Here is a 24634-nt window from a genome sequence, read left to right on the forward strand (position 1 = left end):
AGGTCTCAAGTGCGAGACAATTGCGTCGGCTCTCGGTTGGCGGGGTGGTTTGGTTTGGGTCTGGTCTGGCTTGGTGGGGTTCTCCCAGGTTCTCAATCCCAAGCTTTAGACGCAACAAGCTCGTCGGACGTTCCGCTTGCTTGGGGTGGTCTGGTCTCTGGGGCGCCTGTCTTTCAGGTGCAGATCAGGCGCAGCAGCAGCAGATGCGGCGGCGGGTACAAGGGCCAGGGGGCACTGAGTCCAGATGAGCCGAAGCACCGAAGCAGAAATGCGCCGTGTGGTGGTGGGCTGAGAAGTTGAGCCGACGGTGTTCGATTCGACAAGGTCGACGAGCGAGAGACAAGGGATAACTATAGAGAACCTGCTTGCTCTTTTTTCCCGGGTGGTAAGAGAGCCTCAGTAACAGCACAGCTTTCTACTTCTGTATCTCCTTTGCTCTTACACCCGTCCGACCGAAGGGAAGTGGATGTGGGTATCGGTGGTTGCAGTGGTAATGGTGGGGGGAGGAGAGTTAAGACGGTGGATGCGTAGTAGTGGTATCTAGGGGAGCGCAAACGACTAGAGTACTAAGTAAGTACGCGGCAGCAACAATAGAAGCAGCCGGGTGGACAGAAGACAGAGGACGAGAAGAGGAAGAGAAGAGGGACGGGATGAACAGAAGCTCGAGGGACAAGAGCATTTATGCTATCTGAGTTGGTCTAGTCTGCGGGAGCTGGTACACAAGACAATGCCCTTCTCACATAGTTTCCCAGGAGGTAAGTAGAGTAACAGTCCCCCTCGTCCGTGGTCCTAGGGTTGTTTTTTTTTTTTTTTCTGTTTCCCTGTAGGTTCACCCCGAGCGAAGAGCAGATCCATCCGAGGTCGTGTCCATCCAGTTCAGACCAACCTAAAGCTGGCAACGTGAGAAAAGCCGACGTCTGCGCGGGATATTGCTGTTAGTGGACTGGGCTGGACTGGACTGGACTGGATGGGCATGGACCTTGTTGACTGTGTGACTGGTGAGAAACCGACTGGCGACAAGAAGCACGACACCCCTCGTCGTCATGGAGGGGACCTTGTCTCCAGCTACTAGCGTGAAGTAAAGGTATGTAGCCAGGGCTATAAGTACCCAGGTACTTGCATGTCGAGGAAGGAGATGCAGCGAGATGAGCTGCGTAGGCTTGCTGGCATGGTGCAAGATGGGAGATGTGGTGGCAGAAGAGGGGGAGGGGTAGATGGGGTGTGTGAGCGCGAGGTGCAGGTGGGCTGCGTACCGCGGTACAAGGTGGGGTGGGGGGATACCTTACCTCTGGCGGACCTTACCTGCCCTGGGGCTGGGACGGGAGCTTAGGCCACCCTACGATAGCAACTGCACCACTCAAAACATGTCGCTTTGTCACGGCAGAGGGAAGGGCAGGTAGGTAGTAGGTGGTATGGAGCAGAATGAGTAGGAGGGAGAGGAAGAGAAGAGGAAGAAAGGAAAGAAAAAAAAAAAAGAAAAAAAGGGAAAGCTAGTTACCCAACTCTTACACTCAGAATGCAATAGAGGGCATGTCTCGCCGGCATTTCGGCGTTCGTCTTCTATCCCACCTGACGACGACGGTCACAATGGTGTTTTTTTCTTGGTACCGATTGCCATAATGGGCAGTAGATTTAGTCAATCTTCCTGTAGTTCACTCAGCTCTTCCCCTTTGCGCTCTGGCCAAGATCCATAACCCATACTCCATAACCCAGCATGGTAGCGTAGTGAGCGGATACATGTGAATCTCAACCTGAGATGCTGATACTTCTTGGCTTTTTGCAATGCCCCGAGAGCAACAGGCCTTCAGGGCCTCCTCGGAATAGCAGCAAACCCCTCCCCGCCTATCCCTGACGAAGAGGCATGCCGCCTGTGTTTCTCTACAACCGCCAACCTCTCCGTATCCAGCGGGCCGGGTGCCTTGACCTCAACTCCTGAGACAGCTGACGAAAATGCCCAGAAATTTGCAATCAACAAAACAGCGAAACTAAAAAAAAATACCAAGACAGTATTCGTCAAAGATATACCTCTGGTATCTTGGAACATCAACACACGGCATCTTTTTCATGTTTTTTTTTTTTTTTTTTTTTGACTCGCCGGAGATCCACGAAGCGACGAGGGTTGAGACACAGCGCTTGCCATGTCAGTTTCCCCCTCAAACACGACCTCGAGTAAATAAATCCAAAAAGTAAAAAAAGGTAAATGATGGCGGGGTCGCAAAACACCGCTAAACCACAAGCAATTGGCCAACCAGAGTCCACCGATACAAACAGCTTTCCTCCGGTTTGACTAACGGTTTCCTGGAATGGGAAAACAGCCAATACCGTCACTAGGCACTGGGCCTTTAGTGACACCACACACTGACAATGCACAACCAGATAAGGTAGGAAGAGGTGACCAAACTGCCAAAGGGAAGCAGCAACTGCTAAATCCATATCTACAAAAATAATTGAAGGGAAGAGAACAATAAAATTACAATTCAAATTCCATACGTATCTTTACCCCGTACCTGACTTGCAACTCTGTGTAATTTACAGTGCACGCCAGGTGCCGGTTTCTCCTGCACCTCACCCCCTTGAGAATCTCATTTCTGCAAGAGGTGGCGCCTGTCACAGGCAAGGTTGTCCCCTAAAGCACCTAGCGGCAGGCCACCATCACTCAATCACACTGCACTGTTGTTGCGGCCGAACATTGTACACCAACCTTCCAGCAAGATACCGACAAATTGCCAATCCCGAGACACAAGCAACCAACTCGGCAAACTTCGCAATCTCACGAGCTCTTCACGGGATCTCCCCTTCTTCCCCAGAAGCCTATATGGGCCTCCCCGGGCGAGTCCACTGCCGAAGCCGAGGATAACGCGGACTGTCCACCCGACTTGACCGTAACGGCTCGGACGTCCGCCTCATCATCCGGCTACCTGCCCGTGCTGCTTCGGGAGAACTCGACGCGATATCAGCCATTGAAGAGGCGAGCTCAGGAGGCCGTCCCTGACTATTTTCGCCCCGCGGTCCAGCTCGTCGCAGAATGCGGGGTGACTTTCACAGGGTTCTGTCTTTTGTTAACCCCTTTCTGACGTCTTTGCTTTGAAAAGGAAAAGAGGCATCGTGGACCTCGGTGACTGGTACCGAGCGGCATGTAGAAACAGAGCGAGTGCCGGCTACCCTTCCGTAACATACGCAGACCAAAACCAGCAGTCCTGGGATGTGAGGCAGGCCACGCCGACCTTAGCCCGGGCTGGTTATTGGAACCGCCGACCACCGCCGCCCACATACTGGATCGACCACATGCCAATTGCCTACTTACTCACCTTAGACTACCACCGTGAAGCCACTCATCAGCAGCGCATCATCCACCCCAGCCAGAGACCAGGCCGTCCGGGCTGTTTCTCCGTTAAAACAAAACCGCGCAGCCTCCATATTAATCGAAGTTATTCCCGGCCCACCGACTATGCTTGATTGAATTCCCGGGCCGCCAGGGGCTTGGCTTGTTATTTCCAAGTGAAGGTTCATCAAATTGGGCAAGTAGGAAATGAATCATCGGCTTTGCGCCGTTGTATCTGAAGTGTGACTGCAACTCGTCGCATCGATCATCTCGAGTCGTTACACCGCCAAGGTGCCATTCTGGATCTCACTTGTGCTGCAAGTCTACGGTCTGCTCGGCCAGATTATCCTGCGCAACTAGAGCCCATACTTCTGGTACGCTCCCAAGACTCTTGGCCCCCCATCAAGGCTTTTTTCCCCGTTTCCTCCTTTTTTTTCAGATCCAATCGCGCCGATATCCAAGCCGCATTGGCAAAAAAAAAGTAGCTAGAAAAAAAAATTGGCAGCAGAGCCAAACCCACCATCCTCTGCCATGATGATGACTCCTCCAACCACATCTGGCTACTCCGACCTCGGCTCTCCCGGCATCTGATTTCTCAGCCCCCCGTTCTCTGAAAATACTGCGTGAGCAATATACTGCGACACGGTGTATCTCCAGTCCGCCATGCCAGCAAGGCTGGTCAAATAGTGAGTTGCGGGATGGTAATGAAAATTAGCCATGGCTTCATCAACTATGCGACATTTATTTCAACCCCATCCCCCAGTGCCTGGAGTCCTAACATCGGGCCCCCCTTCTCCCTGCCACCTTGCGTGATCGTCTCCTGTGTGACTCTTTCGAACCGGCGGATATCAGAGGTTATTTGAGGCACACGCCTTCTTCATACCCGCCCTGTACCCCACGATTAATAACGCCGGGCATCAGCGCGCATGCGCGGTCCCAAAGGACGAGGACATTGGATCTGCATTCGGCCGGCCGTCCGGCGAGATCTTTACAAGTGCCAACGTCAAGGGTGGGGGTCATGTCGGTGCTCTCGCGTTTTCGGAGAGTAGAACCACTCTGTCCACCGATGGCCACTCTCTGGACGACATGAGACGACATCTATTTTTGAGTCATCGAATCTTTGTAGTCGCAACAGTGCTCACAATGTTTCTCCTTGCCCCTCCTCAACCTCCTGTCTCTGGCCCCGGCCCTTGAAACAAAGTACGAATCGCCCGAAATAGGAGAGCTCCGCTCCGCTCCGTCCACCATCGTCAGTTGTCACTGGGGGGGCAAAAGGAGGAGGGTAAAACGAGGCCCAAAAAAAAGAAAAAGAAAAAAAAAAACAGAAGGCTATTGAGGAAGCCTTTTTTAGACAGAATCCTATAGTTCGTATCAGGGCCCCAAGAACGGCACGTTCCACTATCAAAGCACTGCCGCACGACCATGGCTATTGCAACCATCATTGTCACTACTACCCACCACCTGGCAGTTCCAGACTGCTTCGCCGTGTTCGCCAAGAAAGTTAGCTCACCTCACTTTCGGTTTTTGACCTTCGTTCTCCATTTCTCACGGTTTTGAAGCTGGCACAGTTGCTGGGATTCCAGAAACAGTTTCGCTTTTTCTATTGTACGAAATAGCGGGCCCAAGACAGAAGGGGCCCGCGTCCTTGGTTGTTTCCCCGGGAAATCAGGGTCCCGTTTCCGTAAAGCAAAAAAAATTATGACAACAATGCAAAAGGTGATGATGGTACAGACACCGCCCAGATACCACCTGTTTCCCGTACCGCGGCTGAAAGGAGGTTAAGGCTTTCCCACGTTTTATGCCGTAACCTTTTGGACAGGGACTTCTCCTGTCGCGCCGTCATTCACACACACACTCAGAGGTTAGCGGACCAAAGTATCTCATAACGTCCCCCCTCCAGGCGCTCCAAGATCATCCCCTTCCATCAGACCCAGCAGCACCGGAGCCTCAACAACTGCAATGGTAAGGACCATCCCACGCCCCTAAAATACCACATGTGACCCGACTCTTCCCTCTTATCAAAAGACAGACAGCGCTTATTTGCTGACGGCGTCCTTAACCTTGCCCTCGACAGCAGCGGCCGTGTTCTTGACACCCTCGACAGCCGTCTTTGCGTTCAGGGCCTCCTTTCCGCCCCAGTAGTTGTACTGCATGTAACGGTATCCCTGGGTGAGCTGAGCGCCCTCGTTGACGAAGTGGCAGAGGAAGAGGAGGTAGTTCTTGGGCTGGACGGCGAGGGCGTAGCGCATGAAGGTGGCCGAGTAGATGCAGAGGGCACCGGTCATCTGGCCGGAGATGCTATCGTGAACATGTGTATCAGCATTCTATACTTTTTTTTTTCCTTCTCAAATTGGTAGGTTGCGCAGGAGAGGCGGATCGCGTGCGCAGGCGCCGGGATGCAGGGAAAAGACGACGTACAGGTCGGGGGACTTTTGGGTGTCCATAACGGCGGCCAGGGGGATACCGAAGTTGGAGACGGGACCCCAGAAGTCTGTCATCGCAGGCAGTATTAGCATTGATTCGTCTTGACTCATTGTGAAGCTATCGCGACGGCGTTGCCGGCACCGGAGCTCCAGGCGCCGGCATTCCCATGATGCCGAAGGGCGCGCCGCTACGTCTTCCGTCCATTGCACCGCCCGGAAAATTAGAAACGGAGCTATCCCAATGCTCTCCAGAGCTTTTTATCATCTCACGATGTAGGGGGATAGCTTTAAGCAAAGCTTCCATCTCCCTTCTTCGTTGATGTCGGATAATCCCCGCTAACTCCGGAGCGCGGAGCCTGCCAGAGGGAAAGAAAAAAAATTGTGGACGGTAGAGACGTACGGGTAGAGCAGACATAGTCCGTCACAGGGTTGGACCTGATCTTTGCGTTGATCGCCTTAACGAGAGCGGCCATTTTGGAGGAATTGTCGGTTGTGGTGGTTACTATCGAAGGGAGGGAAACGAGCGATGCAATTGGCACTGACGGGGGGGGCGGGATGGTCGTTCGGATGTGTGATGTCGGTTTTTTTGTTGAGGTTTGACGGGCTTTTCCCTGGAGCTTGCTTGGCTGGATCAATTTGCGCGGCTCCGAAATTTCGCGCGGGCGGACACGGACACACACACACACACTGGACTTTCCCACTGGACTTGCCCAGTGCTCCCGCCCGGGAATAAAGATTGCGATATCGGGAATTGCGTCAGGAAACGCGAAGAGAATATGATTGGTTGGAATCGGAGGTCACGTGCCGATGTTCGTCTGTACTACGCTAGGCGATGCGCTGAAGAAGGAACGGTGGACAAACATGATGCCGAAAAGGATGGGGTACAAGATTGTAAATGCGTAAAGAGTTGAATGGTGGGGGATTCAGACTTCAGTCAGCCTGTATACTTGTGTATTTTAGGTAAGAAAAAAAAAAACCAGAGGCGAAGGTGTGGTAGAAAGAAAGAAATTGAGAGTGAGAAGAGATAGGTTGTAGAAGATGGACAAATCTGCACCTAGTCCCCTTCCCTCTTCTCAAGCAAATACATCCACCACTATGTAAGCGGCACTAGTAGTCGCAGTGACTTTGGAAACATTATGAACTGGTAATTTGGGTGAAAGAAAAAAAAATCTAGACCACAACCAGTTGTGTATGCATGCGGTGGTTCACTCTTCGTCATAACTCACCCCGTAAAAGCCACCACTGCCGCATCTTGCATTAGACGGATCTGGAAATGTGTACAATATCATGCCATTATCAGTCTATGTTTTTCCACCCCATGCAAGAAGGGAAAATTTTTCTTGCGTTTTTTCCCCCCCGAAGACACAGTATTCCCCCTCCATCATCATCCTTCGTACCTTACCTCACATAGTGTTTCGGTCTATAGTCCGACTGCCTGTGTGTCTGAAGTTTGACTGACTGGCACGGGTCGATGCGGGTAATCCCTCCCGAGAGCTGAGTGGTCCGCATCCCGATTCCGCCCCCTAATCCCACTCTTCCGCCCGCCCGCCAGCGGCTTTGAATACAGATGTAGATAGACACACGCCCTCTGAGGAATAAAAGATGCTGTTTGGTGCGGTTGCTGGAGGACTTGCATGATGTTTCAGAGTTATTCTTGCCTTCTGGTTGTGTGAGTGTGTAAGTGTATGCAGACTCCGAGAGCTGGGAGCTGCTGCCGTTCAGTCTCGAGGTCCATGTCGTGTACGTACCCCGGGTTTGGACCCGGGACGGGCAAGAGCTGGAATTGAAGACCGCAGACGGTATTGTGTGTTTGACCCGGCTGGCCCCGAATGCCGCAGCTGCCCGCCCGGATGGACTTCCGGTTTTGCCTCGTCGTGTTATATGCTATCCTGCAAGCCGCCTGCATGTCTTTTCTTATTGGTAGAAGTGGCCGTGAGCAGCGAAGGGGATTCCCGGAGTGCGCCGGGCCGGGTTCAGGACCGGCCCCCGTGGCGTGACGTCCTCGGGTTTGATGCTGGCCCAGAGACGCTTCTACACCAGGTTCCTTCCTAAACCTTGTCCAAGAAAAGCTTGTCTTGCAAGCTGGAGGGAGACTCTAAATCCTGCGGTATCACACTACGTATGATTTGAACACACATTAGCGGCTACGCCATGTTCGCCTTGCTAGCCAGTTGACCTTGCCGCTAGCCCGCGTAGTACCTTTGCCATGTAACAAGCCTCTCGGCTTGGGATACACACATGTACTTGTGCCTGCCAGATACTTTCTACCGTTCTTCTTCCATATGGCTTCCCTTCCTGTGCTCTAGGTTCGTCGGCAGGTCGCCTGGCAGGATGTTTTCGCTTCCCGCGCTTGCCGCTTCTCGAATTGCCTGACTCTCCTATTTGGCTCATGCTCTTCTTGGAGGTTAGCGTTTTGCATTTTGCGGGTAGTAACATACATCTCACCCAATATCCAACGGCACATGGCAATAAATCCAGACGTTGCTAGGACTTTTGTAGAAGTTTCGGTAGCCATATCATGTATGTCCTTGACTATTTCAGAAGCGAGCTCTAACACTATATCAACGCCCACCACGGATAGTGCGTCGTTCTGAATACTGAGGTCCAGCCCTCGCGGTTGGCCCGTAACCCAATTTGGGAGCATTTATCCTTAGCAAGTTTCCAATGAACACAACCTATGATGATTTTATGCTGTATCCTGGATACTCCTGTACTTCTTTATGTCTATTTTACCGGCTGTCACGTATCACATGCTGCGTTTAGTCCCGGTGAATAAAAGTTTACCAGCAGACGTTTCCTCACTAGAGAGCTTGATCTTAAACCATGAGGAAAAGAAAGAAACAATGATTTCTAATTAAGCATGCCTCTAGCCTTAAAGGCGAGCTCCTACGAACAAGGGATCAAGAGTTAGCTAAAACGATTTAAGACGCCGCAGGGCTGAGGTTATGTTCTTGTGTGTCTGTGGCCTCTGTCGATGAGAAGCTGGCCATTTTCATCCAACTACATGGGATGGAGTGATTAAGCCCGGATTGGCCGACAGCAGCATTTGGAATGGAAATAAAATTGTAAATTCGTAAAAAATTAACTTTGAGAGAACATTGGATGCAATCTGGAAAACTATTCTGCTGACAGAGAGTCTAAAGAGGAAGCCCTCGACATAACAACAATGTATTAAGACAGGCGTAACACCAGCTGAACCCGCATAATATGAATTACCCTGCATGCGTATTGCGGTGAGAATCACCGGTCATCTACATTTGGAACAGGAACTACTGCAAACGACTTCTTTTCTGGCGGTCTTGCGAGAACTGAGACAGTGGGAGAAGTCCAGTCGCTGCTGCAGACGTGAGCTTCAGTTGTCTCCCCTCCCTAAGCGGACGAGATGCCCTCAAGAAACCGCAAAGAAGCATACAATACAAATTATTCCGAAAATATGGGATACAGTAGGTTTCGAGAATGCGCCTACATACATTGTGCCGCCAATCAGGCACCTGTGTATGGCAAACCAATTTGTTTTGACAGGGCCTCTATTGGTTTGCCACAGACTAATACCGACAATTATACCAAACTCAATGATGGAAATATTGGGAATACGTAGTAGAGGATTGTATTTATGTATTCATTGATCCCTTAGGACTAGAACTCAAAGGTTAGCAAGCAGACGTCTTGCTAGTCCTATAATGAAAACTTCATAGCTTGGTAGCTCCGGCGTTACCATCGACCTCCCCAAATAGAGCCATGAATGAGCCATGAACTTCATCTGTGAGATCGCTCGCCTGCAAGCTACGTCCCTTCTTCAAGAACGCACGTCTAGAACACTCCTAAAACCAAGTCAGTATCTCATCTTCAACATATCTCTGTCTTGACTCACCCTCGTAATTGCGCTGCCTCCGAAAGCAGCAAGCCTGACAAGCTCTTCTTCTGCGAGCGACTGATCTCCCGTATCCCACAAACCATCCAAATACGCCTTTCTCCATCCCAAGAAAGTTGCGATGGAACCCGTAAGTGTATCTCCTTGGCCTCCGCTTCGCTTCAACCCACCTTCCAAATCAACGATTAGAGTATCCTCGCCGTTTGTAATAAAGTCCTTTCCGCCCTTCTGTACAACTGTCACACCGTCCAAGGCCTTCGCCAGCGCCTCAACCTTGGCAGTCTCCTTCTCATCCCCGCCCCCTTCGGCCTTCTCCTTCGCCTTAGTCTCATCAATCCCTAAAGCATCGCAAAGTCTCGAGAACTCAACGACATTGGGTGTCAAAACAGCAAGCGTGTAACCTTTCACCAGCTCAGGCTTCTTCTGCACGAGTTGCAAGGCGTCGGCGTCAAGAACCAGCGGGATCGACCGTTCTCTCGCAGCGCGAATAACGAGGGCAACCGTATCCTGCATCAGCGGGTCCCGACCAAGCCCGGGTCCGATGACGAGCACATGCAGGCGTGAGAGCATCTCAACAATTGGCTTAGAGATTTGATCCGCATCGGTATGGGCGTCCTTGCTACCGCTGGGGGCCTCATCGGAAGGGGACTGCCGCATGAGGGGGTGAACCATGAGGTTTGGGGAGTAAGTTTTGATGGTGGCCGCAGCACCGGGGGTGCAGATGACATGAGACTATAACTGTTAATATCTGCAAGTGAGGGGGGGATACATGATATTTACCATATCGCAGCCCAGCCTGGCGCTAGCCATGGCTGAGAAATATGGTGCTCCGGTGTAGTCTACACTACCGCCGAGGACGCCGACACGACCCAGCTGCCCTGGAAACCAAATGTAAGCATATATATCTCTTGCTCACAAGATTACCAAGTTACTTACCCTTGTGGAACTTCTCCAACATGGGCGGAATCATCCGCTGGACGCGGCTGAGGATCTCTTTTGTTGCTGAAGACATGGTGGGAGGAGTGGTTTCAGATGGCATCGCAAGCTTGGGTGACCTATCGCTGGCCTTGGGAATGAGCTGAGAAGTAGTTTAAATAGCGCAATAACATAAACCGGGAGTACAATGATATAATCGGTGACGCCGATCGTGGATCAATCGCAAGATGCTGGAATATGAGTGGTTCTGGGAGCTTCACGTTTAAATAAGTTGGGTTGTTCATTTGAGGTACAGGTGTTGAGGAAAGCAGCTAGAATAAGAGCTCTGACAGTTAAATGATGTCACATGCAGACACCCCCGGGTGCACCTTCTAAACCCACTCCAAGACCGCATCTTGACCCGCCATATTAAGTCATGCACACTATTCACAGCGCAAATTTGAATTACAGGGTCATGCTATTGAAGGACAAAAGGAATCGAGGGCGTTAATTGAGTCTTGAGCTCTATTTTACAAGTGGTTCGACTGGAGATCCTCCCCCAAATCGCGTCCCCTGATGCTTCCCTCGGACCGGCGCAAACCCTCGAGATTTCCTCACGCCTCTAGAGAAACAGAAAACTTCGGTATAGACAGCTACATCAACCCCTAGCGCTCCCAGTCGGACCATTTATTATGTCAGGTGTGACTTAAATTTAGCCCAGGAAGCTCTTGGTGAAGTTGACAATGACATCCTTGAGGCGGGCCTCAAGGTCCTTGCTGAGGACACCCTCCTTGTCGATGGTGGCAATCAGGTCAGACTCGTTGGTCTTGAGGTGGGCAAGGAAGTCAGCCTCCCACTGGAGAATCTTGCTGACGGGGACGGAGTCGAGGTGACCGTTGACACCAGCGAAGATAAGGGGAACCATCTCGTTGACAGCCATGGGGGAGTACTGCTTCTGCTTGAGGAGCTCGGTCAACTGTAGACATGGGAATTAGTACATAGCTAGATTCAAACGAGTCCAATTTGTGACTTACGCGTTCACCTCTGTTGAGGGTCTGCTTGGTGGCGGCATCAAGATCGGAACCGAACTGAGCGAAGGCAGCGACCTCACGGTACTGGGCCAAGAAGAGCTTCAGGGAACCAGCAACTTGCTTCATGGCCTTGAGCTGGGCAGCGGAACCGACACGAGAGACGGAAAGACCGACGTTAATGGCGGGACGGACACCCTTGTAGAACAGCTCAGACTCCAAGAAGATCTGGCCGTCAGTGATGGAAATAACGTTGGTGGGAATGTAGGCAGAAACGTCACCACCCTGGGTCTCAATGACGGGCAGGGCAGTCATGGAACCACCGCCGAGCTTGTCGTTCATCTTGGCAGCACGCTCCAGAAGACGGGAGTGCAGGTAGAAAACGTCACCGGGGTAGGCCTCACGTCCGGGGGGACGACGAAGCAGCAGAGACATCTGACGGTAGGCAACAGCCTGCTTGGACAGATCGTCGTAGATCACGAGAGAGTGCTTTCCATTATCACGGAACCACTCCCCCACCGAAGCTTCCAGTAAAAATGATTAGCATATTGTTCCGTTGGTTGATTCCTAGGAATAAGCGCCAAAGGGGATCGTGGATAGCGGGGATCGTGGATAGAAGTGACTAATGACAAGAGCGGCAAACGACAAGAGCGACCAACGGCAAGAGTGACCAATGACAGAAATGATGGGTGATAGAAGGGATCGATGAAAAACAATAAACACTTACCACCAGTGAAAGGAGCAATGTACTGCAGAGGAGCGGCCTCAGAGGCGGTGGCGGCAACGACAACAGAGTACTTCATGGCGTCGTTCTCCTCAAGGGTCTTGACGAGCTGGGCGACAGTGGAACGCTTCTGACCGACGGCGACGTAGACGCAGTAAAGCTTCTTGGTCTCGTCGTTGGAGGAGTTCCAACGCTTCTGGTTAAGCATGGCGTCGAGAGCGACGGCAGTCTTTCCAGTCTGACGGTCACCAATGATCAACTCACGCTGACCACGGCCGATGGGAACCATGGCGTCGATGGACTTGAGACCGGTCTGGACGGGCTGGTTGACGGACTTGCGAGGCAGAATGCCGGGAGCCTTGAGCTGGGCACGGCGCTTCTCCTTAGCGTTGAGGGGGCCCTTGCCGTCAATGGGGTTACCGAGAGCGTCAATGACACGGCCGAGCAGCTCGGGACCGACGGGAACGTCAACCTTTGAAGTCTGGTTAGCCGCCGTGACAGTCAGTAGAGGCCATGGTGTAACTTACAATCTCTCCGGTACGCTTGACAGTCTCGCCCTCCTTGACCAAACGGTCAGAACCGAAAAGCACGACACCGACCTGGCCGGCCTCGAGGTTCATGCACATGCCCTTGACGCCAGAGGCGAACCTATAGATGGTCAGACGCGAAGTTACTCAAGAGCGGATAAATGGCGCTTAACATACTCGACAAGCTCCTCGGCCTGGACGTTGGCCATACCGTGAACACGGGCGATACCATCACTATTTTCCAGTTGTCGTCAGCATAAAAAAGTTTTTCCAGCAGTCAGCGATGATGGCATGCGAGTCCTCGTGCAAGCTGATGATGCATTGAAGCTTTTCCGATGGATACTCGCGATGCCGAGATGTGCCGCCTAAACGTACCCGACGGACAGGACGCGGCCGGTCTCGGCAAGACCAGACTCCTCCTGGACACCACGAATTCTCTGCTCGAGGATAGAAGAAACCTCGGTCGGGGAAGCCTTGGCCTCGGCGTATGAACGAGTCTGCATCGACGTGGCGTTGAAGGCGGCGGGTGCGGCATTTCGGGCCTGAGGGTGAAAAAACAGGTTAGCCGAAGCCCGAAAATGTTATGGGCTCCCCCCAAAACATCGACGCAACACTAAGGGAGCTTGATGAAAAGCTCTTCCACGACAACACCGCGCGTTCCGAGAAGTCAAAACAGCTTGAGGAGACATAATTGATCATCGCGGAACCGATTGATGATGTTTTTGGATGGAATTGACGTCGGTTCGGGGATGGGGAGGTTGACGAATGGTTGAGGCTGGGTTGGACTTACGGCAGCGACTCTGCCGGCAGCAGAGACGGCGCCGACGGCGCGCGTCGACTGTCGGAGGGCGTTGCGGAACATATTAGGAGATCTTGGACACTGTCTAGATCGAAGGAGAATCAATTGCAAGAGATGCAATTGAGTGGAGGGGAGATTGGGGTTGATGAAGGTGCCTTTGAAGGAGTGCAAATCGAGTCTTTTTTGGAAGAAGCCCAGTGGAGGGAAAAGACAGTGAGGAAGCGGTGGACCCGAAGCTGTGCTGTCCGGCCAATCACGGTGGGTCGTCAAGTTTTGCCTCAGTCCAACCCGAGATCACCCTAACAATTTCCGACGAACAGTACGTAGCCCCGTAACCCCGTGAAATGCCTTGCTCAGTCGCATTACATAATACAACATGCACTGAAAGTACCAGCCTGTTAGTGCCAAAGCCCCCGAAGAAATTGCTGATGGATCTCCATCTCAACGAACGGAAAAAAAAAAAAACAAGTGCCAATCTGGCTTTCCACAGCCCATCGTGCCCATTGAGTTTGCGACAAGGTGCCAAATTTCTGCCCCGTGACCGGAGTTCAGATGCCCCAGTAAACCAATCTTTATCATATGATGGCCTCATGAAACCAGCATTCACCTCATAAATCTGTATGCATGCTGCGGTTAGTCTAGCTTCCCGTCACCACTCCCTTCCCCAGTTTCCCAGCGCAGACCTCTCCACCGTAACATTCCCACCCTCTCAAGGGAGGCAAGCCGTTTTTGTGCACACGTTGAGAACCTAGAGGTTAAACTGTATCCGTTGTGGAACGTGTGTCCGGCCGGCCGGAAACACCGAGCCTGACCGCCTCGGAGCAAACCTCAAAACCGAAGCACATCACTATGTCGGCAACATCCAGTAGTCACGGCACGCGACAACATTTCCCCGTCGCATTTCTGTAGGCGGAACAAACAATGCACCATCAAAAGACGTATCTCGATAGTTCAGGAAAAAGTCCACGAAGATGTTAGCTTTATTGAGCTATAGCGAGACTAACTAAACCACCAACGCCTAGGATCACCATTCGCATTCCATCGTCACCAAGTCGCATTTATACAGCATCACAGTAGGCATGATATTTGTGGTAAGCCGGCATAGGCGCCGGTCGGTCTCTGAGGCCGCAGCTCGACTGAATTTTTCCTCAAGTCAAGCTCTGTTGTCTGACGATAACAACTGCTGGAAAGTACATGCCTTTTGACCCATTTCCCGTTTTCGCCAATGTCCGTAAAACCCAAGCCGTCCCAAGGTTCATTTTTTTGGTTCATCGCAGATCAATGGTACTGCATTTATCGGACAATACCGTCGAAGCGAGACTTGAACCACTTAACAGTCTCCTCGCGCTTGATCTTGTGGCCAGAGCCGATGCGGCCCTTGCAGCGGCGACGAGTGGCGACACGCTCACCCTTGCGGGTCATGCAGGCGTAGAAGTCCATACCGTAGATACCGATGGAGGGGTCGTACTTGATACCGAGATCGATGTGCTCGCTGATACCGAAGCCGAAGTTACCAGTCTCAGAGAAGTTGCGCTTGCGCAGCTCGTACTCCTTGACCTTGAGGCCACGCTCAAGAATCTCCTCAGCCTGTGTTTAAAGTCAGCCTTTTACATCCCTTCACTTCCAACTGCCCATATATTCGTCTTCGTACCTTGGGGCCACGGACGGTGACGTGGACAGCAATCTTTTCGTTACGGCGGATACCGAAAGTACGGACGGTGTAACGGGCCTTGCCTGTTCGAAATGGTCAATGGCTCATCCCCATTTTCCAGGAAACGATGATAAAAACTTACTGTAGACGGGAGTCTGACCGGAAAGCTGCTCCAAAACCTTGGCGGCACGGGTCAGTCTGTCACCAGACTCACCGACCTGTATTCACGTTCATTAGCAAATGTGAATTATTACTAGCAACATCGAGACAAAAATTACCGAGATGTTGAGCACAAGCTTCTGCAAGTGCAGCTCGCGCATGGGGTTCTGGGCCTTCTCGGACATTTTGGCGGTTAGTACGTCGGCGTTGGGCTGGCGTTGGTGTTGAGTCGATATCACGAGTTGTCGAGTGTAAAAAATCCAAAAAGTTCGAGCCCGTATTTGTGGGATGGGTTTAGCAGCCCTCACAGCAGACGGTGGGTGACGACCCACTCAAAGATGACCTAGCCGAGAGTGGACTAGCGGAATTGAGTCCTTAGAATCACCGATGTTTACCCGTTTCGGTTTGGCCTCAGCCTTCCGTCGTCAGCCTCCTCCACCGAAATTTATCTGGAGAGGACATACCCACTCTGACCTTGTCTGAAGCTCTGCCTCCAGCAGCATCCAAGGTCGCGCCGAAGTCTCTCAAGCTTCGCAACAAAACAAGATCAATTTTTTGAAGATTTAGAGAAGCTACGAAAGTAGCATCTCAAACACACATTTGGCAAGATGTCAAACAAACAGGGCAAGATGGTTAGTCGCTCCTTACATTCCTTTCCAAAGCTTGAAGGTTGACAATACAGGCTGACACGATTTGATCTCTCTAGGCCGGTTACGTACGTATCAGTTACCGATATTCCACTCGTGTCGTTGACGAGAAGATTCTTTACAGCGTGACTGACTTTGCCCGACAGATCAACTACCGGATGAGAGTGACTCTTAATGATGGCCGCCAGATGACCGGACAGATGCTTGCTTTTGACAAGGTGCGCACTCTCAAACTTATAATCACGCGTTAATGATGATGCTAACTATGTCTGCAGCACATGAACCTTGTTCTCGCCGACACTGAAGAGTTCCGACGTGTCAAGATCAGACAGAATAAGCCTGCCGCACCTGGAAGCTCTGGCTCGAGCCAGACAATCGAGAAGGAGGAGAAGCGCACACTCGGTCTAACCATTGTGCGCGGCGCGCACATCGTATCGCTGTCTGTTGAGTCGGAACCCCCGGCCGACCCCAGTGCCAGACTCGGAAAGAGCGCGCCAGGAGGAATCTCCTCGACTCTTGCTGCTGGTCCTGGTGTTGCAAGACCTGCCGGCAGAGGTGCTGCTCCTGCTCCCCCTTCTTTGGCCGTGTGTAACCCCCTTACCTATTTCTTTGCTGAGCGAGAGCTAACTTTAATTACAGGGTCCTGCTGCCGGTGTTGGAGGCGGCGCTCCCCCTGGATTTCCTGGTTTTCCCGGTGCCCCGCCCTTCGGTGGACGTGGAGGTGAGCTTTTAAGACCATTCGTACCTAGACCTGCATTCTCACACCTTATAGCGCCTCCCCCAGGCTTCCCCGGCGGTTTCCCGCCTCCCGGCTTCCCTCAAAACGCCCCTTTCCCTCCTCCAGGCTTCAATCCTGGCCCTCCTGGTGGGGCCCCTGGCTTCAACCCTCCCCCTCGAAGATAGGCTACGAACGGATATGTCGGCGCCTCGCGTGCTTTACAGTTGGAGGTTGGTTCACGGATACCATTGGCGTTTGGGGATGAATGTCGATATTACGAAAATGCGGGCACAACAGGCGTGTTGATAAGCCCTCCCGAACAATAGGTCAGCCTGCCAGTCTCTAACTTGAGTGGCGGAGAGAAGAGTGGCAGGGCGAGTCTGATCAAAAGTGTTTCGTCGTTGATGGGAACGGCTGGCTTCAACAATAGCGTTGATAAGCATCCGTTCCGGGCTGCAGTATAGACTAAGTTGATAAATCAAGTCAAATTCTTTCCCGCGCTGGAATCTATATCTTTCCTCTTCAGCTCATCTGGCTGTGTGTCACGATCTTGTAATACATTTGGCTATGGAGGCTGTCGACACTGTCACGCGTTAGTGCTCTTGGACAGATAAAGGCAGTTAGCGCCCCTCACCCACATTCTCCTCACCAAGTTCTACCAGCGAGATAGCCTGAACTCTCTACTACTTGATATCACGCATTAGGAACTGCCCCACAGCGAGTATTCATTGCATTCTTCTCAACAACTACGCTTGACCAAGTTGTTGGCGGGCGGAAAACGACATCCACCCAGTCAAACAAACATGACCAGAAGGCGGCTGAAATGAAGTGACCGAAAGCAGAAACAGTAAGCACATGTCCTGAAAGAAAACATGACAACGAAAGTAAACATTAACGGTTTGCTAGGGCCCTGTCGTTGGTTCCTGGTAGGGAAAGCTGCCGGTCAAAGTAAGATGGGGCGCTGGAGCTACCGCACTGCCCACTTCTTCCTCGGCACCTTCACCATGACAACATCGTTATCACAGGCACTGTTGAAGGCAATGCAGGTCTTGACCTCAAAATTCCAATCAGCAGCGCCTTTGGTGAGAGACTAGACGAGCTGAAGCACTCTATACTGGCACATGGGACTGGCTATGCCACCGACTGCGATAGAGAAGTGTGATGAGCCCAACAAATACCGCACCTGGAGCATGTACCAAATCAAAAGTATAGCGTAGGAATTGCGGTTTTTCTGGTGATGTAGACCACTATCAAATCAACAAAATTACATGCCACTTGGGTAAACTCGCGCAAAAATTACGTGAAGAGGGAGATTTCGAAGTGTCCAGTTCTGAACGATGGCTTCTAGGATGATATGGGGTTCGTGTTTTCCCTGCTGTGACTAGTCATCAGACAGGAATAACGTGATATTTGAACGAGCCTTAGGGCTTTTGTTGCTAGATCAGGTAGCAACAGAGCTCTTTCGGTAGCAGGGTCGTTCAGAGTAGCCACTTCTTCCTGGGAAAAGTATAGGCAGATAACTGAACGGCTCTTAAGAATGCACTGAGCGTGTGTGTGAGCCTTGATATAGAAAACTGTGGTTGCTCGAGAAGTTTTGGTTTTCTAGACCCCATCAATCACCTACATGCCAATGTTGGCAATAGCTGCATGATTAAATGGTCAATGGTTGGTTGACAAACGGTCATAAGAACGCGAAATAGCTGTAAGGCTCGGTTTCGGACGAGTTTATCTTTGTTATGATGTATTGCGCTTCCTTAAGGACGGAAGCTAACAGCTATCCCCGCATCCATCTATTTTGATACCCTTGTATAGAACCAAAGCTTGAGGCGGCCGGCGGTTCCATGACTAATTCGAACATTGTTCTCAACTGTCCAACGCCCCTCTCGCTGCATCTTAATAGTTTGCTGGTACCATCAGGGTGGAGAATAGATTGTTCACGTAAAGTAGGAGGAAGGAGGGGATGAACCCTAAGTTTGTTTGTAAGCTATAAAGTATCCTCGATTTGGTAAATGACGGTGAGGAGTAGCAATACAGGCTCTCTCCAGTATCGTCCATGAACTTTATAGACGACGTTGTAGGTCAGCCTTCACTACCACCAGGCTTATACGAGGTACATCTACCCTTTTTGTGTTTACTAAGGACTAACATAAGCTGAAAGCTATTGGGAACCATAGGCCGAATGTTCATTCAAGGGGTCCGGCAATTCGATGTCAAAAGCCAATCACTTCTTTTGTAAGTATATGCGCCTTAACCATAAATTCTTTTAACCTCCCCTTAAAACGCCAGGTAGCTTTGCGTGCAAGGACGGTGCCGCACAAGCATCTGCATGCAACGGCCGCACCCCCAATGCCGGAGGCAACATCCTAAAATAGTAGTTTGCGGCTGCTAGAATGAGAACTAGCATAATATCAGGAGAAACAAGGAGGAGTATTAAAAACTCGCAGGGACAAGATACAAGAGTGACTGCCACGGAACAAAGCGAACGGCTTTGGATCACGGCGAGTATGGTAGACCGGTGATAAAGAAAGAAGATGCCATTCTGTTATATACATCGTATCGAAGTCTATCGAAATTGAGGGCTAATACGTTCCTTCTTCGACTCATATACTCAGTGGACCGAGTGAGGGATAGAGGTGACCAAAGCCAGTCTTCGATGTCGATAAAGGACTTACTTTTGATTGATATCAGAAAGTAACTCAACCTATGAATGTGCCTGGCAACGCAGTCAACCTCAAAATTTCCGTCAAAGACCAGAACTTTAAGACTGCCACTTCAACCTCATGATCTTACCAGATAATGATCTTTTGATATCAAGGATATACCAAAAGACGTTCATCTTACATCAGCAAGGACCTAAGGTCCAGCTCCAGATTGAGCCAGAAGCCCCAACCCCTATCTATCCAGCGACTAAATCGGAGCAAACAAGTTAATCAGAACAAGACCAACTTGCATCTCAGCGGCGTCCGTCGGTCAAAAGCCGGACGTTGTTAGCTTCACATCTGACACCAAGCTAACAGCTGCGGAAGCCCTAACGCAACTTCCCAGCTCCCCTAGCCCGCCCGCCGCCTCACGGGAAGCCCTTGCTTCTTTACCCGCGCGGCGCGGACTGGTGTCACAGTGGCACGTCCCCCTTTTCGGAGCCGGAGATGCATCTTTGAGCCCCAAGCGGCAGACCCCACGTAGGTATCTTTTGGCGAGGGCACTGCCCAAAAACCAAATGCCAATTGGAAGCTATCCTCTGCTGCTGACGTTGCCGACGATCCCCACGCCGTTGACTGACTAGGCCGTCGCCGCCTCGCATCATACTATACCCCTGATGCTAGAACAACCTTGCCTTGTCTCGTTTCTCAACCTCCAATCCATCATGTTCTCGAATCATGGTGGCAGGGTACACAGTAGAACAGCCTGCTCCAACCTCGCCACACCAATGAACGAAAGGGTTGTATCCCGCCCATTCCCCCCAAAGTGTCGGCCCTTCATACGAAGTCCGAGCTCAGCGCCTCATCTTCCGTGTAAGAAGCCCCCCCAAAAAGGGCACCCTAAAGTCAAAACGTGCAGCGACTGAGCCCACATGAACAAACGAAAACAAGGTATCACAAAAACATGTTCGGACTGTGTTCAAGTTTAACTTGCATTGAGTTCACAGGTTGTCCTTGGCTTGGAGACCAAAAAAACAGGGCCCTATTTTGAAAAAGAAAAAAAAAAGGACTGTAGCAACAGAGCTCATCAAATCATATGTAGGCACCAAAAGGAAAAATAGCAGACCCTCCTGCATCTGCCAAGTCAGACTGGCTCAACTCTAAGGCAATGTACTCGACCAAACGGAAGAGTTGCTCTCGCCATGGACTGCGGCCATTCCACGACGCCGGCAACATCCCGCCACCATGCCGCAGTTGCATACATGTACTAGTATCCGTGAACCAGAGGAAATCCACTCAAGAAAGAGTGTCTTAGCCTCAAGTAGTCACTGCCCCCCCGTACACTTACAGTAGCTCTTAAACGAACCCCCACACCTCTGTTCCGAACGTGCTCCTCTAGCCATCCGGAACTTCCCCCCCTCCTTCACTGCAACGCCAGCCCAGCCTAACGCATGCAAACCACTGGCTTTGAAAAAGCCCTCTGCAGCCCTCCCTCAACACACGTACGTAAACTGCATTACGGCCATGTATGGAAGTTAGGCCACCCTTGTCTGGCAGCCCAAGGTAAGGGTGAAAGAGCGCCAATAGACCACTAACAACACCCGGATCTCCACCCCCACCCAACCAGCGTCGCGGTAGGTTTCAACAAGGTTCCCTCGTGCAACTACCAGTTTGCCTGTGCCAGAAAACACTCAACCCTGTGCCCATGCTGGGAAGACGGCATTCCAGCGGCCATCCCTGAATCGCCACGGCGCTGACAGCTCAGCCTCCAGCTTTCACCACTGGCGAACGGTGCCGGGTTTGGTTATGTCACCTCCATGTGCTTTTACTGCTCAATTGGGAAAAAGGTTCATGTGAAAAAGTTCGGATCAATCTATTGCGATATGCCATTGAAGTCAGTCAACCACCGGTAAAGCCGAGGGAAACCTAGGTTTCATCTGGACACCGTCCGCTCATCACTTGACAGTGGCCAGCAGTTTTAGGGAGAAAGAAAAAATTGAGGAGTCTTGATGCTTGCATCTCATTGCCGGCTGGTAAACCTGCCTACTACGTAGAGTTCTACTACAGACTACCAGCTAAAAACCTCTATCGCTAAGGCCGGCCTCATCTCCTTGACGCACTTCTTCGGGCCACCACAACCATCCATCCACATAAGGTTCAGAATTTGACGTCCACCAAGGCACTTGATTCGTCTAGAAGTAGCTTTGACGTAGATGCCTAAGCCGATGCTGTGAATAAAAAGACGACGCTCTCCATGTGGTATCATATCGAAGAAACCGATTCGCAATAGAATATAAATCTTGACAAAGAAAAGGGTGAAAGAATGAAGAGTCATTGATCATCTGTAGTCCGTCACACTTGGTCGCGGGCGTAAATCGGAAAAATAGTCGTAGCTGCAGGGTGCTGCAGGCATGTCAGGCATAAATAGCCTCACCATGGTTGTGAGAACGTTTCTTTTTGAAATGTGATAGGATCCCGTAAGCGTCTGGCTTTGTGAATGGCCATCAGGTAGTCAACCAGGCCTTCGGCATCAGCACGCAGGGACTCGAGTTCCTCTTTAGTACATCCGGCTGGACTAGAATCCTTGCTAGGATAGCGATAAGCGGCAAAAACGATGCCGCGGTCATTCCGGGAAACATCTTGAAAGACCGAGCTGCGTGGGCTGGAATTGGCTGATCCCCTCCGTCCAGTAGCTGTGTGGAAAGCGTGGCCGTAGCCTCGAGCAAAGTCGCCGGATTGCGCATCATCACTGCGATACTCCATCCAACCCTCCTGCTTCAAAATCTTGGATTGAACGGTGGCCGAAATGCGGAACGGGCTCTTGAGGTTCGACAAACCGTACGCGGCAAGAAGACGACCAGTCATGCCTGGTGCAGTGTCCACCGTTGGACCGTCCATGGGCCCAAGAAGAGAGTCTCTCCTGTTGGCTGGCCTCGAAGATAAATCAAGCGAGGCGCGATATGGCAAAGAAGGGAAGTCGGACGCTTGGTCGGGCCACAAGTTGATGATGTAGACGAGATCGAACTTGTGTTTGGCGGCAATCTGAGCCACTTGAAGAGCTCCCTCTTTGGCGACATTATCGGCGCAGATAGATGAGGTCCGCCTCGAGGGAAACGATGATGAGGTTGAGGCAGGGGTCGGCGGCGACGGAGGAGTCCCAAACGAAGTCGACGATGATGGTGTCTCAACTGCATCTTCCAACTCCAACTCCTCCAAAATGTCGTCATCAGAAAGAGAGAAGAAGTCCTTAACATCTCCTCCTTTAAGGATCTGTGTTGATGATGTGACGGACTTATGAGGCCTTGACTGCCCTGACGGACGGCGCAACGCGGCGGCTTTTTCCTCTCTCCTGCGCCTGGTTGCCGCTGCGGCGGCCTTCCTCTTGGCCAGGTTAAGTTCAGCAGAATCCCTTGATCGCTTGTCGTTTACAGGCTTCATGTCTGGTGATGCTTCGGGTGTCGGTAAATCGCGACTGAGGGAAGAAGAGGGTCGGCCGTGCTGAGAACCCTTTATGCTTGAATCATCTTCATGGTCAGAAGAGGGCGGGGTGTCAGCTCTCGGGGGCAGAATGACGGAGCTGTGGCGGTGCTCAAGGGAAACTTTATGCACTTGGGGTAGAGTTTTGGACGACGACGTAGCGCAAGCGGGCGAGGCCAGTAAGTGGCCATTGGGAGGAGCAGGAAAATCGAACCCGCCAAAACTTGCCACCGGCAGAATTTCGCTTCCGTAATTGAGGGACATGGAGCGGGATGGAATAGGTAGTGTCATAATGCTTGCACTGCTCATGTGAGAAACGTGAATGGAGTAGCGCTCGGACTGGTTCTCGGGTAGGCTTTGGGTACGCCTCTCTTTCTGGGAGGCCACTGCACACTCATCTCTAGCCTTCATCCGAGAAACGCGCGGGCGAATAAAAGAAGGTTGAGGAAAGCTGTGATCCAGACTGGCGGTTTTCGGTGCTGTTAAGTCGACAGAACCCCTGGGGGACTGGGTCGCAGAATCTCTTCTTTTTGAGAAGAGCCTCTCAAGGCGATCAAAACTATTAGGCATGTTGGTCGGGGCCCGAACTCAATTGCTTAATGGCGTGTTGTCTACTGTTGTAAGTTTAGATTAGATTTGCTGGCACGTTTTTCTAATCTGAGTGTGGAGTGAGGGTTGTCGCAAAGACGTACACATACCGGTGGATAGCGGTGATATAATAATAGTCGTCAGATGACGGATGACGATTGTGAAGAAGAATAAGAAACAAGAGTTTGCGTGTGAGGGAAGGTTTGTGGAATGTGAAGAGGGAGCCAGAAGCCTCGGCGAAGTGTTGGGACACTGGCTGAGGTGAGGTCACAATGAGACAGGAGCCCGACGACCGCGACGGACGGCAGGAGTGATTTGCTTCACGCAATGGTCGATCAAGAGTCGAAGGTCACTGAATGAACTGGAGGAACCCAGAACACCCAGGGTGACGTGAGGGCAAGACCGTAATATGGAGAAAGGTTAAGTAGGAGGCAAGTCCACTTTCTCCTCTGCGTGACGTTGGTTCAGCGTGTTCGAGGATGATGAGTCGGGGGATGGGTGACACAAAAGACCCTGATCGAGAAAGGCGTGGGGCGATTGGTGGAAGGTAGTGCTTGTACGATGGAGGCTGTATGACCCTCGGTGAGACAGCGTTCGAGGCGAAATAATCGCAATATATATGATAGGCTCCGTTTGCGTACTGGCTCGAAATTGACCGAAGGCTGGGTTTTGTAAGAGTGGCCAGTGTTTTTTTTTTCTCTCCTGTCAAAAGAAGAAAAGTTGATAGTAGAGGAGAAGTAGTGAGACACTAAGGTAAGATAAGACCAACGGAGGAAAAAAGAAAAAAAAATAAAGCTGGAAAGAAACGCGCTGTGTCCTTGAGGAGCTGACAGGATGAAGCCAATTTGAAGGCCGAACAGCTGAGAACCAAGGTATGAATATCTCGGAGTCTTGTGATTAAAATAATAAAATAGAATAAGAGTTGACCGAAGATCAGCACGCAGCCGAAAGGAGGGACACGGTCTTTGAAGGGTCTGGACAAGTGAAGGTTTTTAGATGCTGGAGGCGTGTTGAAACTTGTAGACAGTCAGGGCTGAGGGGGGTGAAAGACCGAGGGAGCGTGGCCCGCGAAGTGACAGAAAGGGTGTGGTCAGATCCACGCCGGGTCAAGGTTTGGGCCCAAGGCCAGGTCCAGGTCTATGTCAA

The 24634-nt window shown here is 51.4% G+C and overlaps 7 protein-coding genes across 7 annotated transcripts; 1 reads left to right on the forward strand and 6 right to left on the reverse strand.

Annotated features, from left to right (window-relative positions):
* Positions 1–5358: 5358 nt before the first annotated feature.
* CTRU02_205277 (upf0041 domain-containing protein) lies at positions 5359–6218 on the reverse strand (the record flags this gene model as incomplete). The annotated part of the gene is made up of 3 exons (XM_036722576.1): positions 5359–5620; positions 5741–5813; positions 6146–6218. 3 exons carry the CDS (start codon positions 6216–6218, stop codon positions 5359–5361), a joined length of 408 nt encoding a protein of 135 aa, XP_036585473.1.
* Positions 6219–9434: 3216 nt separating this feature from the next.
* CTRU02_205278 (YjeF domain containing protein) lies at positions 9435–10655 on the reverse strand (the record flags this gene model as incomplete). Its single annotated transcript, XM_036722577.1, has 4 exons — positions 9435–9566; positions 9617–10348; positions 10397–10494; positions 10553–10655. 4 exons carry the CDS (start codon positions 10653–10655, stop codon positions 9435–9437), a joined length of 1065 nt encoding a protein of 354 aa, XP_036585474.1.
* Positions 10656–11243: 588 nt separating this feature from the next.
* CTRU02_205279 (ATP synthase subunit mitochondrial) lies at positions 11244–13672 on the reverse strand (the record flags this gene model as incomplete). Its single annotated transcript, XM_036722578.1, has 7 exons — positions 11244–11507; positions 11566–12083; positions 12287–12755; positions 12811–12931; positions 12988–13044; positions 13186–13352; positions 13601–13672. 7 exons carry the CDS (start codon positions 13670–13672, stop codon positions 11244–11246), a joined length of 1668 nt encoding a protein of 555 aa, XP_036585475.1.
* Positions 13673–13862: 190 nt separating this feature from the next.
* CTRU02_205280 (uncharacterized protein) lies at positions 13863–14201 on the reverse strand (the record flags this gene model as incomplete). The annotated part of the gene is made up of 1 exon (XM_070204530.1): positions 13863–14201. One exon carries the CDS (start codon positions 14199–14201, stop codon positions 13863–13865), a length of 339 nt encoding a protein of 112 aa, XP_070061634.1.
* Positions 14202–14902: 701 nt separating this feature from the next.
* On the reverse strand, positions 14903–15604 carry CTRU02_205281 (60S ribosomal protein uL5; the record flags this gene model as incomplete). Its single annotated transcript, XM_036722579.1, has 4 exons — positions 14903–15196; positions 15261–15343; positions 15403–15478; positions 15539–15604. 4 exons carry the CDS (start codon positions 15602–15604, stop codon positions 14903–14905), a joined length of 519 nt encoding a protein of 172 aa, XP_036585476.1.
* A 423-nt stretch (positions 15605–16027) lies between these two features.
* CTRU02_205282 (small nuclear ribonucleoprotein) lies at positions 16028–16969 on the forward strand (the record flags this gene model as incomplete). The annotated part of the gene is made up of 4 exons (XM_070204531.1): positions 16028–16051; positions 16204–16284; positions 16342–16650; positions 16706–16969. The coding sequence occupies 4 exons, from the start codon at positions 16028–16030 to the stop codon at positions 16967–16969; spliced, it is 678 nt and encodes a 225-aa protein (XP_070061635.1).
* Positions 16970–21853: 4884 nt separating this feature from the next.
* CTRU02_205283 (uncharacterized protein) lies at positions 21854–23470 on the reverse strand (the record flags this gene model as incomplete). Its single annotated transcript, XM_036722581.1, has 1 exon — positions 21854–23470. The coding sequence occupies one exon, from the start codon at positions 23468–23470 to the stop codon at positions 21854–21856; it is 1617 nt and encodes a 538-aa protein (XP_036585478.1).
* Positions 23471–24634: the final 1164 nt, after the last annotated feature.

The sequence above is a fragment of the Colletotrichum truncatum genome (assembly GCF_014235925.2).
Source record: "Colletotrichum truncatum strain CMES1059 chromosome Unknown Contig_0003, whole genome shotgun sequence".
NCBI lineage: Eukaryota > Fungi > Ascomycota > Sordariomycetes > Glomerellales > Glomerellaceae > Colletotrichum > Colletotrichum truncatum.